The 16558-nt window shown below is 39.8% G+C and overlaps 1 protein-coding gene across 1 annotated transcript; it reads left to right on the top strand.

The window, feature by feature from the left end:
• Positions 1–547: 547 nt before the first annotated feature.
• On the top strand, positions 548–13924 carry LOC114480771 (FERM domain-containing protein 7). The gene is made up of 12 exons (XM_028475188.1): positions 548–625; positions 3081–3185; positions 3256–3298; positions 4705–4783; positions 9764–9861; positions 9999–10113; positions 10736–10883; positions 11165–11260; positions 11489–11652; positions 11727–11795; positions 11879–11948; positions 12746–13924. Exons 1-12 carry the CDS (start codon positions 548–550, stop codon positions 13922–13924), a joined length of 2244 nt encoding a protein of 747 aa, XP_028330989.1.
• The last annotated feature ends 2634 nt before the right edge of the window (positions 13925–16558 follow it).

Here is a 16558-nt window from a genome sequence, read left to right as displayed (position 1 = left end):
AATATCTATCATCCAGTTGATTTATTGATTACCTTGTTATGGTTCATAATCACTGAAAATATAGGTTTTAATGTTTATAGTGAGGGCGTCTGAGCCTTTTTTGTGTCATTTGATTTAAAAAAAATTAAAGTAAAATGTGGGAAAGCTTGATATGAAACATATTTTAATAATTGTTAATATGTGTAGATAGAACTGTAACATGGTTCCCCAGTTTAGAATGTTTTTATTTTCTTATTTTCATGGCAATTACAATTACAAAAACAATTATCTGAACTCAATTACAATTTAATTGTGATTAAGACGTAACAGCAACATATATGTACATATTTTTATATATAATTTTTTTTAAAAATACAATTATTATCACGCCGTAAATGTAATTAATGATCAATTACGCGATTACAATTATAATTGACCCCAACCCTGCGGTTTGAAGAGCGCGCACGGAGCACGCACGCGGAGGAGGATGAAGATGATGAAGATGATGAAGATGATGAAGATGATGGCGGGTCGGAGCCGCCGCTGACGCGCGCACTGACGGACACGGATGGACCGACACCGGGAGCAGAGGCTGCGGCTCCGGGTTTTGTTTCTGGATGAAAGTGAGCGAAGCTTCGAGGTGGAGGTGAGTCCCAAATACTTTACTCATTCTTCCTCTTCCTCTTCCTCTTCCTCTTCCTGTTACACTCTGAAAATGAAAGAACCTCAAAAACATTTCCTTCACCTGCAGCTGCTTCTCATGCAGAAAAACTTTGTTTTAAAGATTCAGTTGTGACAGAAAACTAATTCATCTCCACATTCAATAATAGATGTGATATAATGCATCAGCATTAGTAATAACCCACACCTTCAGGAGGCTCTTCTTTAGCCTTTATTAATATATTTAAACCCATTAAAAACATTTAAATGTTATTTCACTCCCTAATAAATGTTTTTAATGTTTTTTCTTATTCTATTCTATGTAAATATTTAAGTTTATACCAAATAAGCTCAACTCAATGCAACTTTATTAATGTTTCACCAATTATGGAACTGCATCACTAAACATAAAGTTATGTATGTAAGTGTAATTTAATATTTCATACGTCTTTAAATATATTTTATGAGTAGCCTACTTTCTTAATTTCTCTCTCAGTTATTTTATTTCATATAAATAATCTTAGTCTGTTTCTTCAGCGTTATTATGTCTTCAGTCGAGTTTATTGGTTCATAACTCATTTTTATGAGTTTCATTCTGTTTTTACTTTATACATTGTATCATCTGAGTCACGTACAAAGTGATCATTTTTGATAATAGTTGATTTTTAGTTACACAGTGGATGGATGTGTTCCAGATGTTTGAGTGTAAACATCTGCAGTGAAAGCTCTAATATTCAGGTCAGAATCCTACACCGCAAGGCATGAGCACTAAGAGGAGTGTGTGTGTGTGTGTGTGTGTGTGTGTGTGTGTGTGTGTGTGTGTGTGTGTGTGTGTGTGTGTGTGTGTGTGTGTGTTGTTAGCATTTTCTTCTTCCCTTGTCCTGCCTTGAGCATCTTTAGAAGAAAAGGATGAATAAAATTCAGAGACTGTTGGATGGATGGATGGATGAACGAATAGATGGATGGATGGACGGATGATAAATAGATAGATAGTTGGATGAATGGATGATGGATGGATGGATGGAAGAACGGATGATGAATACATAGATTGATGGATGATGGATGGATGGATAGATAGATGGATGGATGGACAAATAGATGGACGGATGGATGGATGGATGAATAGATTGATGATTGAATAGATGGATGGACGAATAGAAGGATGGATGAATAGATGGATGGATGAATCGATGGATAGTCGAATAGATGGATGGACGAATAGATGGATGGATGGACGGATGATGAATAGATAGATGGATGAATGGATGAATGGATGGACGAACGGATGGTGAATAGATGGATGGATGGATGGATGGATGGATGGATGGATGGATGGATGAATAGATGGACGGATGGATGGATGATCGAATAGATGGATGGATGAATCAATGGATGGATGAATAAATGGATGGTCGAATAGATGGATGATGAATAGATGGATGGATGAATGGACAAATGGATGGATGGATGAATGGATGAATGAATGGACGAACGGATGGTGAATAGATGGATGGATGAATGAATGAATAGATGGACGGATGGATGGATGATCGAATAGATGGATGGACGAATAGATGGACGAATAGAAGGATGGATGAATAGATGGATGGATGAATCGATGGATGGATGAATAGATGGATGATGAATAGATGGATGGATGAATGGACAAATGGATGGATGGATGACTAGATGAATGGACAAATAGATGGATGGATGAATGGATGGATGGATGGATGGATGGATGGACGAATGGATGAGTAGATGGATGGATGAATGGACAAATAGATGGACGGATGGATGGATGGATGAATAGATTGATGATTGAATAGATGGATGGACGAATAGACGAATGGATGAGTAGATGGATGGATGAATGGATGGATGAGTAGATGGATGGATGAATGGACATATGGATGGATGGATGGATGGTGTCTGAGCCATAGCTCCATGTGGGTGTTGTTTGTTCCCAGTATAATAACCAGTTAGACCCACTGGTCCCAGCTGTGGTTGACACACTAAACACAGGCTGGCAGCACAAACACTAAAAAAGACCACGAGGACCAACTGATCCTGGTAATTACAGAAGACACAGGAACTGAGGGAGGAACTTCACAATAAAGCTCCTCTTCAACTGCTCAAAAATGCACCCCCCCCCCCAAGAAAAAAATATAAATAAATAAATATTTACAACTTTATTTTAATATTTTCCATATTATTATTATTCCCTCAAAATTATTTTTCCTTTTGTTCTTACTATTATTATTTCCCTCCTAAATGTAGTTTTCCTTTTATTATGATTACCCCAAATTTATTTTACACTTTTACTATTACTATTACTATTACGATTATTATTATTATTATTATTATTATTATTATTATTATTATTATTGATGTGATTTCTCAGAGTCTAACCCTATGAATCCTCCTTCTCTTCTCTTCAGTCCAAAGTTCTGGGCGTGGACTTCTTTAACAAAGTGTGTGGTCACCTGAAGCTGCTGGAGAAGGAATATTTCGGCCTGGAGTTCAGACACCGCAGTGGACACTATGTAAGAACACCGTGAGGAGCTCAGAGTAGAGCGCTGACCTCCTCTTACATGTCTCCTGTCTGTGCTGCAGGTTTGGCTGGAGCTGCTGAAGCCACTAGTGAAACAGATCAAACGTAAGAGATGACATTCATAGATGTGTAAAGTATAGATCTGTTCCTTTTAAAGGGGACATATCATGGTTTTAAATCCTTCCTTTTTATATATAAATCATACAGTTGTGGTCTATATAAAGCAGAACTGCACTGCTTGGGTCTGAATTCCTCATTATTATAGCTCCACCCCTTTTCTGATGCGCTTCTGAGAGCAACTCGTTTTGGTACGGTCTCTTTAAATGCAAATGAGACACTCCATACCCCGCCCCCTCTTCAGGTGACACTCGGTTCAACTCCACCCTGCTCGGCCATTTTTGTAGTTTGATAGAAGAGATACGGCTATGTAGCGGAGCATAAACTTTTTATTCACACGTTATTTACAAAATGTCAACAACGTTAGACTTGTCCATCCAGCTTTACATGTTCGAGCCAGAGTCTGACCCAGTGGAGCGAGATGAAAATGAAGATGATGAACCTGCAGAACCCTAACAAGTGAGCTAACACAAGCACCGAGCTAACGCTAGCGCCAAGCTAACGTCACGAAATGCATTTTAATACAGTCTTTTCAGAGACAAAAACGGCAAAATGAAATGACTAATGAAAACTTTAGACTTAAATTAAATCACGTAGGCCATATCATCAAGGATCTAAAACGAGCACACAGCGCTAACATATGAAGACGGTGCAACTGCTAATGCTAACAAAACAATGACAGGGACGTCTTATCATCACTTTTTAGCGTTATTAACAGTTTACCGAAGTGCTCTGTTCATCGTCTCCAAAGATAGAAGGAATTGAACCCTCAATCAGACAAAGTCTTTCTGTAAATCCTTCTTTATACTGGTGGAGGTTGATGAAGCAGTCATCATTGAAGTGCTTCACACACACAAAAATGATCTTATCCACAGATGTGGTACATTTCTATAAAAAATAAAACTCAACCAGGCACTTTGAAAAGGTTCTGATGCTGGGAGACAGTGTAATGAAGCGTGTGGGTTACTACATCCAACAACCCAACATTTTGACTTATCCTCTCGTAACTTCTGCATCCTGGAGCTTGGACTACAAAATAAAAGTGAGAAATAAAAATGGCGGATTGCTCGAAGTGTTGGGCCTGGAGTTGATGTCCTAATTTGGCAGTTCTGCTGCAAATACTGTGATGTAATAGTTCAAAAAACGTAATACAGAATAGAAAAATCGAAACAGATTGAAAAATATGAGCAAAACAGAATATAAAGATATCTACGGAGCACCTGAAGAGACTAATTTGATTTTTTCTGTACTTCTAATCACTCTAAATATACAACAAAATGCATTTAAGGGCTAAAAAAGTGGATTTAGCATGATATGTCCCCTTTAAGGTGGTTTGTGTAGTTGTGTTGTGTGTAATGTTGTATATTTTGTTGTTGTTTTTTTCTCTCTTTCAGACACAAACGACTTGTTCTTCAGGTTCATGGTGAAATTCTTCCCTCCTGATCCTGGACAGCTAAAGAGAGGCCTCACCAGGTATCTCCAGATCTATATACTGTACATATATCTATATACATACGTATTTATAGAAGGTTTGGGGGAAAAAAGGCTCATAACAAACATATAAACTGAAGATCTTGTTTATTCTCATTCTGCAAACTTTAAGTTTGACTGTTTATGAGGATTCTACATTTGTTTTAAATAAAGAATTCTTTGGTTTATTTTCAGCCAAACACATCAAACTTTCCTATATTTCCCAAAAAGGAAAATATGAAGCAGTTGATAATACAGATCTATTGCACTGTTATATTTGTCAAGACTTATTTAGAGCAATTCAGAAAGGGAAAAGTACTTTCTTATGAATTTGTAAAAACTAAACTCGACCGTCCAGAGTCTAGATAGACATCTAGCTAGATATCTAGATAGAAGTCTAAATAGACGTTTAGATATATACAGTAGGTGTTTAGATAGATATTTATCTAGATAAAAGTCTAGATAGATAGTGTCGTGGTTTTCCCAGGTAGAGATGTGAACGATGAAAAAGATGTAGAGTGGAAAAAAGGGATCGTAGAAACTGGCTTGCATAATAACACAAAGTTTATTAACACAAGCAGAATCAAAAGAACAGGGCTGAGGCAGAAGCCCTGTGAGAGCAGCCGGGGTCAAATTTACTCTGAAGAATCTTAGCCAAGAAAGGCATATATGATATGACAGGAAACTGGAAACCAACGGGAGGAGTCTAAGGCTTTAGCCTTAGACCAAAGAAAGAAAGTCACAAACTTTCACACCTCAACAAATGGAGGAAGTACCAACCTGGGAACAAGAAACTTTCAGGGTTCACAAGTTAATCAACATCCAACAGTCGAGTTACAGAGATAACGGCAGGGGTCACAAACCCCCTATGTCTAAAGCCGTCTGTTGACATCTTATACTCAGCCTGAAGTGAAGAGGTATGTTGCATAGAATGAATACTTTCCAAACAAATACATATTCTTTGATCTCATTTTGAGGGGGAAACAAACAGCTGGTATTCTTCCAACATCCTGAGTCACCTTTGGGGGTGATAAAATCCCCAGGGCTCCGCATGGGGTCGGAGCCCAGAGTCTGAAAACTTAGCAAGTAAACATTGATTGATTGTTTTAATGTAACAAAGAGGTGAGAACAGGAACGAACCTGTTCTTTGATCCTACTGTTCCTTTGCTTGGCCAGGAAGGGGAAAGGATCCCCCCTTGGTCCACATTTACACTTCACAGAGAGAGAGAGAGACCTTCTGACCCCAAGACTGAGGCTAATACAGTTTCTCAGTCAAAGTTCAATTTAGATGCTTTAATTTCCTACACATGTGAAGCAGTCAATACACCTCAATAGATATCGAGATAGAAGTCTAGATAGATAGATATCTAGATTAGAAGTCTAAATAGTTAGATATCTAGATAGAAATCTAGATAGACTTTTAATTATATGGGTGTTTAGATAGATAGATATCTAGATAGAAGTCGAGATCGATAGTTATCTAGATAGAAGTCTAGATTGATATCTAGATAGAAGTCTAGATAGATTTTTAGATATATAGGTGTTTAGATAGATATCTAGATAGGAGTCTAGATAGACATTTAGATATAGATATAACTTCCATTTGGACAACATCAACTGCCCCCATGCCTCTGAATTCCTTGCTCTACTGGACTGCCACAACTTCACTCAGCAAGTCAACTTCCCCACACACACCCATGGCCACACCCTAGATTTAGTCTGCTCTACCGGTCTCACCATCCAGCAACTTTATAGTACTGACCTCTGCATCTCCGATCATCTGGCTATCACCATGGACCGCCACCTCCCCACCCTCCACCCCAAGGACAAGCAAACCATTTGTTTTAGAAACCTGAAATCCATCTCTCCTCATGATTTTTCCACTTCTCTTCTTAACATTCTGTCTGCCCCCCCCCCCTGCTCTCTGACGACCCCACGGACCTTGTTAATCATTACAATAATTGCCTCTCCTCCTGCCTCAACCAACTTGCCCCCTCCAAAACCAAATCAGTCTCATTTACACACACCGCCCCCTGGTACACCCCCGACCTCAGAAAACTAAAAACTCCGCACCAAACACAGCACTGAAACAGCCCTCCTCAAAGTCACCAACGACCTCCTCCTCTCATCTGACTCCACCCTACTCTCAATTCTCGTTCTTCTTGATCTCACTGCTGTTTTTGACACCATCAACCACTCCATCCTACTTTCTCTCCTCAATATCACTGGCGATGCCCTCACCTGGTTACAGTCCTACCTCACTAACAGAAAACAATTTATCCTCATTAACAACTGCTCCTCCTCCACTGCCCCCCTGTCCCAAGGAGTCCCCCAGGGCTCTGTGTTAGGTCTTCTCCTCTTCACCATCTACCTCCTCCCCCTCGGTCAAATCATTCGTCGTCATGGTCTCCGTTTTAACTGCTACGCCGACGACGTCCAATTATACATCTCCACCAAGTCTATCACCCATGAAACCCACTCCACACTTTCAAACTGTCTTTCTGAATCAAAACATGGCTCCAAGAAAACTTCCTGATCTTAAACAGTAACAAATGAGACATACTCCTCATTGGTCCAAACTGCCTCTGACTTTCACCTCACCATTGATAACTCTACCCTGTGTCCCACCTCTCATTGCCGTAACCTTGGTATCATTTTTGATAATAACCTTTCCTTCGACCACCACATCAAGCAAATCATGAAAACCGCTTTTTTCCACCTCAGAAACATTTCTCGTCTCCGTCCTTCACTTTCCTTCCCCGCCGCTGAAACTCTAATTCACGCCTTTATCACATCCCACCTTTACTACTGCAATAGTTCCTCTTTGGTACAACCTCCACACTGCTAAATAAACTCCAATACATCCAAAACACAGCTGCCTGCCTCCTCACCCACACCCGCTCCCGTGACCACATTACCCCCATCCTCCAAAACTTCCACTGGCTCCCCGTTCCTCAGCCCATCGAATTCAAACTCCTCCTTCTCACCTATAAAGCCCTTAATAATCAGGCCCCTCCTACCTCACAGATATGCTCCACCCCTACACTCCCTCCCGCAGCTTCCGCTCCTCAGATGCAAACCTCCTCACTGTCCCCAGGACCAAGCACAGAACCTGGGGGGACAGAGCTTTCTCTGTAGCTGCCCCCCACCCTATGGAAATCCCTACCAAGCCACACCCACAACTGCACCGACCTCCATCCTTCAAATCACTACTGAAAACTCACCTGTTTCACTGAACTTTTAATGTTTAAACCACCCACTCACTTCTTTTCTCTGTCATATTCTCTTCTATCAATGTTGTTTTTAATGCTGTAAAGTGTCTTTGAGTGTCTGGAAAAGCGCTTTTAAATAAAATGTATTATTATTATTATTATTATTATTATTATTATTATTATTATTATAGGTGTTTAGATAGATATCTAGATAGAGGTCTAGTTTAGATAGAAGTCTAGCTAGACGTTTAGATATATACTGTAGGTCAGGGGTCTGCAACCTGCGGCTCTGGAGCCTCATGTGGCTCTTTGACTCATTTGCAATGGCTCCCTATAGCTTTTAAAAAAAACAAAAAAAACAATGAATTGTTATTTCTTACAGAGGGTATTAATGTTTAATTACATTAACTTCAAATAGAATTATGATGAAACAATTTGTTAACCTAAAACTTAATCACATTGTTCAATAACTCTGCCACCTTCCTACGTCACCTGTAATCTCTCAACTTTAATTGCACCTGTGGCTAACCTTGGGTTTTAAATCCCTCAAAGAATATTCTCGGAGAAAATGTAGATTTTATTTGTGTGGGGAAAGATTTTTTTTTAATTTAGCTAATTTATATATGCATGCTTGATGTTGCAAGAAATGATCACTTAGCATGTGTTGACCGACATGGTCATGTGTTGTAGCCCTTCAAATATTAACTCGATAAAATATTGTTTACATAAAATTATTCCATATAATTTGAACTGTAAAATGTTACACACTATATTATCTTTATTGAGAAAGTGTTTTTTCGGCTTCGTAAAGACCTTTAATCCAGGTGAGATTAGGCAAAATGGCTCCTTTCAAAGTAAAGGTTGCAGACCCCTGCTGTAGGTGTTTAGATAGATAGATATCTAGATATAAGTCTAGATATACGTTTAGATATATACTGTAGGTGTTTAGATAGATAGATATCTAGATAGAGGTCTAGTTTAGATAGAAGTCTAGATAGATGTTTAGATATATAGGTGTAGGTGTTTAGATAGATAGATATCTAGATATAAGTCTAGATATACGTTTAGATATATACTGTAGGTGTTTAGATAGATAGATATCTAGATAGAAGTCTAGACTGACGTTTAGATACAGTAGATAGGTGTTTAGATGGACAAAAGTCTAGATCATGGTCTAGATAGATAAGGGATTCTTTGGTTTATTTTGAACCAAAAACATCAACTTTCTTACCTATTAGAGATTAGTCGCGATGTTGTATTAGTCAAGACTTATTTAGTGCAATTTAGAAAACCAAAAGTACAACAAATCAACCATCTTTCTTATTCATTTATAAAAACTAAACTCGGCTGTGCAGAACCTTTAAAGTTTGGAGGTCTTTTGACCTAATTTGTCCACGACTCAATTTGTAGTCCCGACCCACAAGTTGAGAACCACTGCTTTGGATAACAATGATGATTTTAATCAAAGAGATGTTGGTTATTTATTTATGTTGTGTGTGTAACAAAAGCAACTGTCATGCCATTATATTGTGATCAAGCATTTGGACGGTGATCTTAAACTAACTGATATGTGAATAATCAAATCATCTATATCTACATATCTATGTAGAGAACATGCCTCGATACTAAAAACAAATACACAAATTAACTCCCAAAACACACAAAACATCAACAAGGGTTTCAAAACACAGAAAACGACAAAAAAAAACGTGTGCGTGTGTGTGTGTGTGTGTGTGTGTGTGTGTGTGTGTGTGTGTGTGTGTGTGTGTAGGTACCTTTTTGCCTTACAGATTAAACAGGATTTATCCACTGGAAGTCTAACGTGTCACGACAACAGCGCCGCCCTGCTGGTTTCTCACATCCTGCAATGTAAGCAAACGTGTGTGTGTGTGTGTGTGTGTGTGTGTGTGTGTGTGTGTGTGTGTGTGTGTGTGTGTGTGTGTGTGTGTGTGTGTGTGTGTGTGTGAATAAAGGTGAATAAATGTGAGCATCCTGGTGTCTTACAGCAGAACTCGGGGACTATGATGAAGACATGGACAATCAACACCTAGAGATGAAACACTACGTTCCCAACCAGGAATACCTGGACCACAAAATCATCAAGTTTCACAAGAAGCACAGGTAATGGTAAATATTAGATATTAAAATAGAAAGACGGATGTATGGAGACATATCTAGACACTGAGTGACACATTTTAATAGATAGCGATAGGGATAGATGTAAAGAGAGAGAAAAATATTAAAAACTATTGATAAAATTAATGATGCATTTTATGTAATGGATATTAGTCCCCATCAATACATACAGACAGATAGATAGATGGACAGGTGTCTAGATAGATACGTAGATGTCTAGATTATATACTAGGTATCTTGTCAAGAATAGTAGTGAGACCAGTACTCCTCTAGGAGCTGAGCGTGGAGGTTCTGCAGCTGGACCCTCTTGGCTTGTCCACTAGATGGACATAATGAGCTGAGATGTCCATCACTCTTTAGATGGTAAAGATAATTGTTTAACAAGTTTTTATACTTGTTCTGTGCTTTTTAAGCTTTGCTGTTAAGAAAACACATAAGTACAGATTCAAATTTAATCAATGTAACTATATATATACTATAATCAATGTCTAGGTAGATGGGTGTCTAGATAGATATAGTAGATGTCTAGGTAGATAGGTGTCTACATAGATAGATGTCTAGACAGACAGACACACAGACAGACCTGAACGTCAGTGTCTCTCCTCAGAGGCGTGTCTCCGGCCGAATCAGACATCCATCTGCTGGAAGTGGCGAGAAAGCTGGAAATGTACGGCATCCGTCCACATCCGGCCAACGACGGCGAGGGAATGAGGATCAACCTGGCCGTCACACACTCAGGGGTTCTGGTTTTTCAGGTGTGTGCTAGCTGGATGTGGTCCCTAGGAGGCAACGTTTCACTGGGGCTGGTGAACGTCTAACCTTTAACAACATCTCATAATGAAAACATTTGTTAAAGGTTTGAATTTAAAATGGAGTAGTATTGCATTTAGGGGAAGAAGCTTTGGTGGTTTAACTCAATAACTCCAAATCTTCAGCTCACTTCTTTGACCCCGCCCACTATCCAGGTATCCAATGGATGTAATTAGAAAATAAACCTTGAAGTGTAAAAAATGGCTTCTTTTTGACTGTTTTTCAGGGAAACACGAAAATCAACACTTTCAGCTGGGCCAAGATCCGCAAACTGAGCTTCAAACGAAAACATTTCCTCATTAAACTCCATGACAAGATTGGGGTAAGAACCCAAAGAACCGTATGAGTGTCCGTCTATCTGGATAAGAACCCAAAGAACCGTATGAGTGTCCGTCTATCTGGATAAGAACCCAAAGAACCGTATGAGTGTCTGTCTATCTGGATAAGAACCCAAAGAACTGTATGAGTGTCCGTCTATCTGGATAAGAACCCAAAGAACTGTATGAGTGTCCATTTGTCAGGGTAAGACCACTACTTGTTGTCCACACAGCCTTCGTGCAAAGACACGCTGGAGTTCTCCATGGCGAGCCGTGACGTGTGCAAAGCCTTCTGGAAAACGTGTGTGGAGTACCACGCCTTCTTCAGACTACCCGAGGAACCCAAAGCCACGGAGAGAACGCTGCTGTCCTGTAAGGGTTCCAGCTTCAGATACAGGTAGGACGTCTCCATGGACACCATCACGGTTGACTTAGAACATTAATGGTTGTCCCTCTGTTGTCTGTTGGCAGTGGAAGGACTCAGAAGCAGCTGTTAGAGTGTTTGGGACCAGGAGAGAACAAGACCTCCCACTTCAACAGGTGCGTCCAACCTGATTGGCTCTTTCTGTTATTTACAAGTTTATGTTCCAATAAATGGACTCGGGTTGTTTTTGTGCTTCCAGGACATTCAATTCGTCTGACTACAGACATTGTCAGTCGTCTCCTGATCTACTCACGGATGTCTCCAAACAGGTACGACTCACACGGTCAGCTTTAGAGTTAAAGTGTTTGTATTCAAAGGTTAAGAGCTCATATTACGCACTTTAAACACATTCAGGTGATACTCTACAAAAACAATTATTTCATATTAATTTATGATATTTAACAGACATGGACAACCGGCGGCCCCCAAAATGAACACTCAGTATTACAAAAAAACACACAAAACTACACAAAAAACATACACACAAAAAAATAACAGAAAAATATACAATGTGAAAAATAATTTCTGTTGTTGTTTTGTGTTTTTGGAGTCACTTTGTGTGTTTTTGTTGTCACTTTGTATCATTTGCTCGTATTGTTTTTTGAAACCATTGGAAGAATTTTTTTTTTTTTTACTATTTTGTGTATTTTTTGCTTGTATTGTTTGTCATTTTGTGTATTTGTTGTTTCGTGTGTTTTTGTCGTCATTTTTGTTGTGGTTTTTCTGTTATTTATGTGTATACTTGTAGTCATCTTGTGTGTTTTGGAGAAAATTTGTGTCTTTTGTGCATAATTTCTGTAATTTTGTACGTTTTTTGAAGTAGTTGTGTGTGTGTACATTTGCTGTTGTTTTGTTTTTAAAGTCATTTGTAAATTCACTTTTGGGAACCACGTGTGGCCAATGTCTGGTTTATGCGATACATTATTCATATATTAGATAAAGATTCTTTCATTTCTGTTGTTCAGGTTTCATTGTACTCACATTTAGAATTAAAATTTCAACCATATTCTACATTTTTATGCATTTGATGCATTGAAATTAGTCTTTGTCTCCATGTCTGTTGTAGTTTTACGAACACACTAACCCGTTCCCTCGATCGAGTCGAGCTCTCGCAGTCCACAGTCACGACGAGTTGGACGTGCATGCCCGATGCCTGACTGACTCTGAAATCCAAGAGGGCGGAGGGAAACGCAGCCATTCATCAGTGGAGGTCAACCACAGGTTCCGCCCTCTCGCTCAGGTCACGCCCCTCTACTCGTCCTTCTACCAACCGAACGCTTCGCCCAACATGAGATCTTCATCTACGTCGATGGAGGAGGCGAGGATGGAACGCATGGTGGCGCAGCGCCAAGCTCAGAGGTTGGCCGGGGTCTACGGGCAACGCTCGCGACGCCGGCCACACCCACAGCCGCACCTGGACGCCGGGCAGCAGCTAGTTCTCCTTTACCCAAACAACCCTGCCTACCAGTATCACCCAGTCCTCCCATCATTCCCACTCAGCAGACACACCCACTTGTCAGACTGTGTTTCCGTGTCCTCATTGGAGCGCCTCCCACAAGTTCACAGGGAGGAGTTCCTACCACGCCTTCCTTTTTACCCACTGAGCCATGATTCTCCCTCACTTTCACCAATCATAAGAAACCTGCGCCCGCCCAGTGTAAGCGGAGCTGGACTACCGAGGGTTTACCAGTCGGGAAGCAATGGAGGGAGGTTTTTAAGTGTGGGACTGACGGAGGCGGGGCATTACAGTGACGACTCCAGCTTTCACCCCGGACTTCCTCGCCGTGTGGTCAGCCAGCCGGACGTCAAGTTTCAGATCTCAAGGAGTTTGAATCCCGCCTTTAACCCAGCCTCCGAGTTCCGTCCTCTCGGTTACTACCCCCACCTGACACGCCCATCCAGACCCACGTCCCTCCCACTCAACTCCTCCCCTTTACCTGAGCGCCCCGCTTCCATGTGCTTCATTGGCGCCAACAGCGGACACTACAGCGATTCGGAGCCTGAGGTCTTCTACCCGTATTACTGTCCGCCCCCTCAGCTGGGGAGAGTGGTACAGCCCGCCGGACTTGCCAGAATGAGGTTCTCCTCTGGGAGTCTTCAACTGGAAGAGGAAGAGGAAGTAGAGGAGGAGATAGCAGCAAAGGAGGCGGGGAAAACGAAGGTGAAGGTTGAAATGCAGAAGAAAGAGAAGAGTGAAGGAGTTGAAACAAAAGGAGCCACGAAGCTCACAAAGGTCACACTTTAGATCGTTAAGTCCACCATCAGAGGTGGGGCCACAAACAGGGTCACATGATCAACATTCATGTCAGCATTACGACCAATCAGAGCATTAACACAGAAAACAAAGAAATTGTGTTTTTGTTGTCATTCCTTGTACTTTTGCTGGATTGTGGGTTTAGAGTCGTTTTGATTCGATCCACCAGTTGTCCATGTCTGCTGTAGAGACGGCTCTCTGTAACGTAGGTTAAGGACATGTTTTGGTCGATGAAATAAAACTCGTCTCGTTTCTCCTCAAACCTCAGACTGTGAAGACATGTCTGCATATCATGTAACATTTTTCATATAAGAAAGACAATATCTACCTTTGTACCAAGTGTCAAGGAGTTGCCATTCACTCCAAAATCTGCTCCATCGTCACCAAGACCAATGTTTTCAATCAAAGTCAAGGAGATGAAACTGTGTCTGCCACAAAGATGACATTAAAAGACTAAACAGACTAATCCACTCTGGACGTCTCGACGTCACTAATCGGCTGTAGAGACAACTCTCTAACGTGGGCTTAGTGGGATGGTTTAAAGGTGTTTTTGCAGATGAAATGTAACTTTTGGCCTTCTTTCTACTGAAACCTCAAAGACGTGTTGTGGGCACTTGATGGAAAAACGATTGAGCAAGATGATGTCAACCTTAGAGGAAAAGCCAACGAATCCTTGTACAGTTGTTAGCTTTGGAGATAGACTCCTGGCTGTTGAAGTAAGTTTTTCTGTCGATTCTGATAATGGCATCAAAGGTTGGTACGGTGTGTTGGAGGGGAAATGTTTTTCCAGCCTTAGATAAGGGTTGCCTTTTAAAAACATGTTGGGGTTTTGTTTTTGTTTGCCTGACGTTGGGTTGATGAAGCATCAAATAAGATCTGAGTGACAACTGTTCTGCCCTTTCTTCTTTGAAAGTTGTGATTAGTGATACTTTGTTGAGTAAAGCCTTGGTATTTAAGTATAGAAGAATTGTCAATAAAAAAAACTGTAATAGAAAACCAAAAAAAGGACAAGCCCATGTAAACCCCAAGACTTTATTTTTTTTTAGACTGTAGAGCAGGCGAACGTTTATCTCCACTCCACAACGTACAAGTTGTACATCTGCTCAGTGAAATGATGGGCTGTCCAGAAGCCGCTTTAAGTTAATTAGCACATTACATACACAAGGCAACTACATTTACATGAATAAAAGTGTGAAACATTAAGAAAACATATTGACATTTTAAATCAACAATAAAACAAACATATAATTAAAAGTCATCTGGGTTCAGTGATGCATATAGTTGAGTGTCATCGGCATAACTCTAATAACCAACCTCACAGTTCTGCAGAATTTGACCAAAAGGAAGCATTTTAAGGCCGAACAGAAAGGGTCCAAGAACAGAGCCCTGAGGTACCCAACAAATAGTTTAATTGCTCGTCCACATCCTGGACGAGCCCTCGAACATTGAAAATGTAGCCCATCAAAAAAGTGTCGGTCCCCCTGCTTTACAAATCAACCCAATGTCCTGGCTAGGAGAAAAAAAACCCCAAACTGTTAGAAAGCTTGTCTTTATTTTTGTTGCTTTCTTACTTGAAATAAGCTGCAGTAGAGTTGAAATAAATGATTTAAACTGTGATTTTTGATGGAATAGTGTTGAAAAGTAACAGTCTGGATGCTGTGCTGTTATATGAAACATTAACACGTGTTTAACAGAAACATGAATAGTAAATAAGGTTGTTTGTCAAAAAAATGAAATGATCTGTAATAAATGTTTTACCTTACAAGTACAGGTATTGTCTTTTAATTTAATCTAAAACCCACAAAATGACTCATAAAAACGTACAAAATCTGAGAAAACACAGAACAGACCAAAAAATAATAGAAAAAAGACACAAAATAACAAAAATACACAAAAGAACATAAAATAGAGCCGCAAGCAGAGATAAACGGCCCTCGCCTTCACCAAATTGCACCACCTTTGGCCATCTGCGCCGTCTTTTCCATGTCGCCTTCGCTGCCCCGCCTTCAATGCACTGCCTCAAGTTCATACAGACATAATTTAACAGTGAATTTTACACTATCAATGCATTATTATTGATTTGTTTAGACAGAAATGTACTATTGCGATATAAACTTAGACATATTTATGATTTTTGTTGTTGTACTAAGACATCCCAGAACATCGCTGGAGTAGTAGTTATAGTAGTAGTAGTAGTTATAGTAATAGTAGTAGTAGTACTAGTAGAAATAGCATCTCCAGGAGGAGTGTGTTAAAAGTTTGAGCTGATGATTTTCAAGATTTGGCCAATTTCCTTTTAACACAAAATGGAGAGAATATCGATACAAAATAACACGATAAAAATAAAACATGCGTATCGTTGACTTTTTTGATCGAGAGCCCAGAACACAAGTTCGTGAAAAATTCAAACATTTTTGATTTTTTTTTCCCCCCCACGTATTAAATTGTCTTCATCCTGTAGGGGGCGCTAATGCACCAATTTCTGTATTTTCACATTGAGCTGGTCGAGAGTTTAACAACTGATTTACATTTGAAGCAAATCAAAGTTTGTATGTGCAAATGGGAGAATTTTCAAAAAATTAAAATTTTCAAAAGGTTTTGGTCAAAATGCAAGTTATCAAAAAT

This window comes from Gouania willdenowi, chromosome 18 (assembly GCF_900634775.1).
Source record: "Gouania willdenowi chromosome 18, fGouWil2.1, whole genome shotgun sequence".
Taxonomy (NCBI): domain Eukaryota; kingdom Metazoa; phylum Chordata; class Actinopteri; order Blenniiformes; family Gobiesocidae; genus Gouania; species Gouania willdenowi.
Note: the sequence above shows the minus strand (reverse complement) of the source record. Positions and strands in the feature narration are given on the sequence as shown.

Excerpts from the sequence above, each read along its gene's own strand:
- LOC114480771 (XM_028475188.1), top strand. The coding sequence starts at position 548 with ATGGACCGACACCGGGAGCAGAGGCTGCGGCTCCGGGTTTTGTTTCTG. Across the intron at positions 9,862-9,998 it reads GGTTTCTCACATCCTGCAAT|CAGAACTCGGGGACTATGAT; the intron begins GTAAGCAAACGT and ends GGTGTCTTACAG. Across the intron at positions 11,653-11,726 it reads GGTTCCAGCTTCAGATACAG|TGGAAGGACTCAGAAGCAGC; the intron begins GTAGGACGTCTC and ends GTCTGTTGGCAG.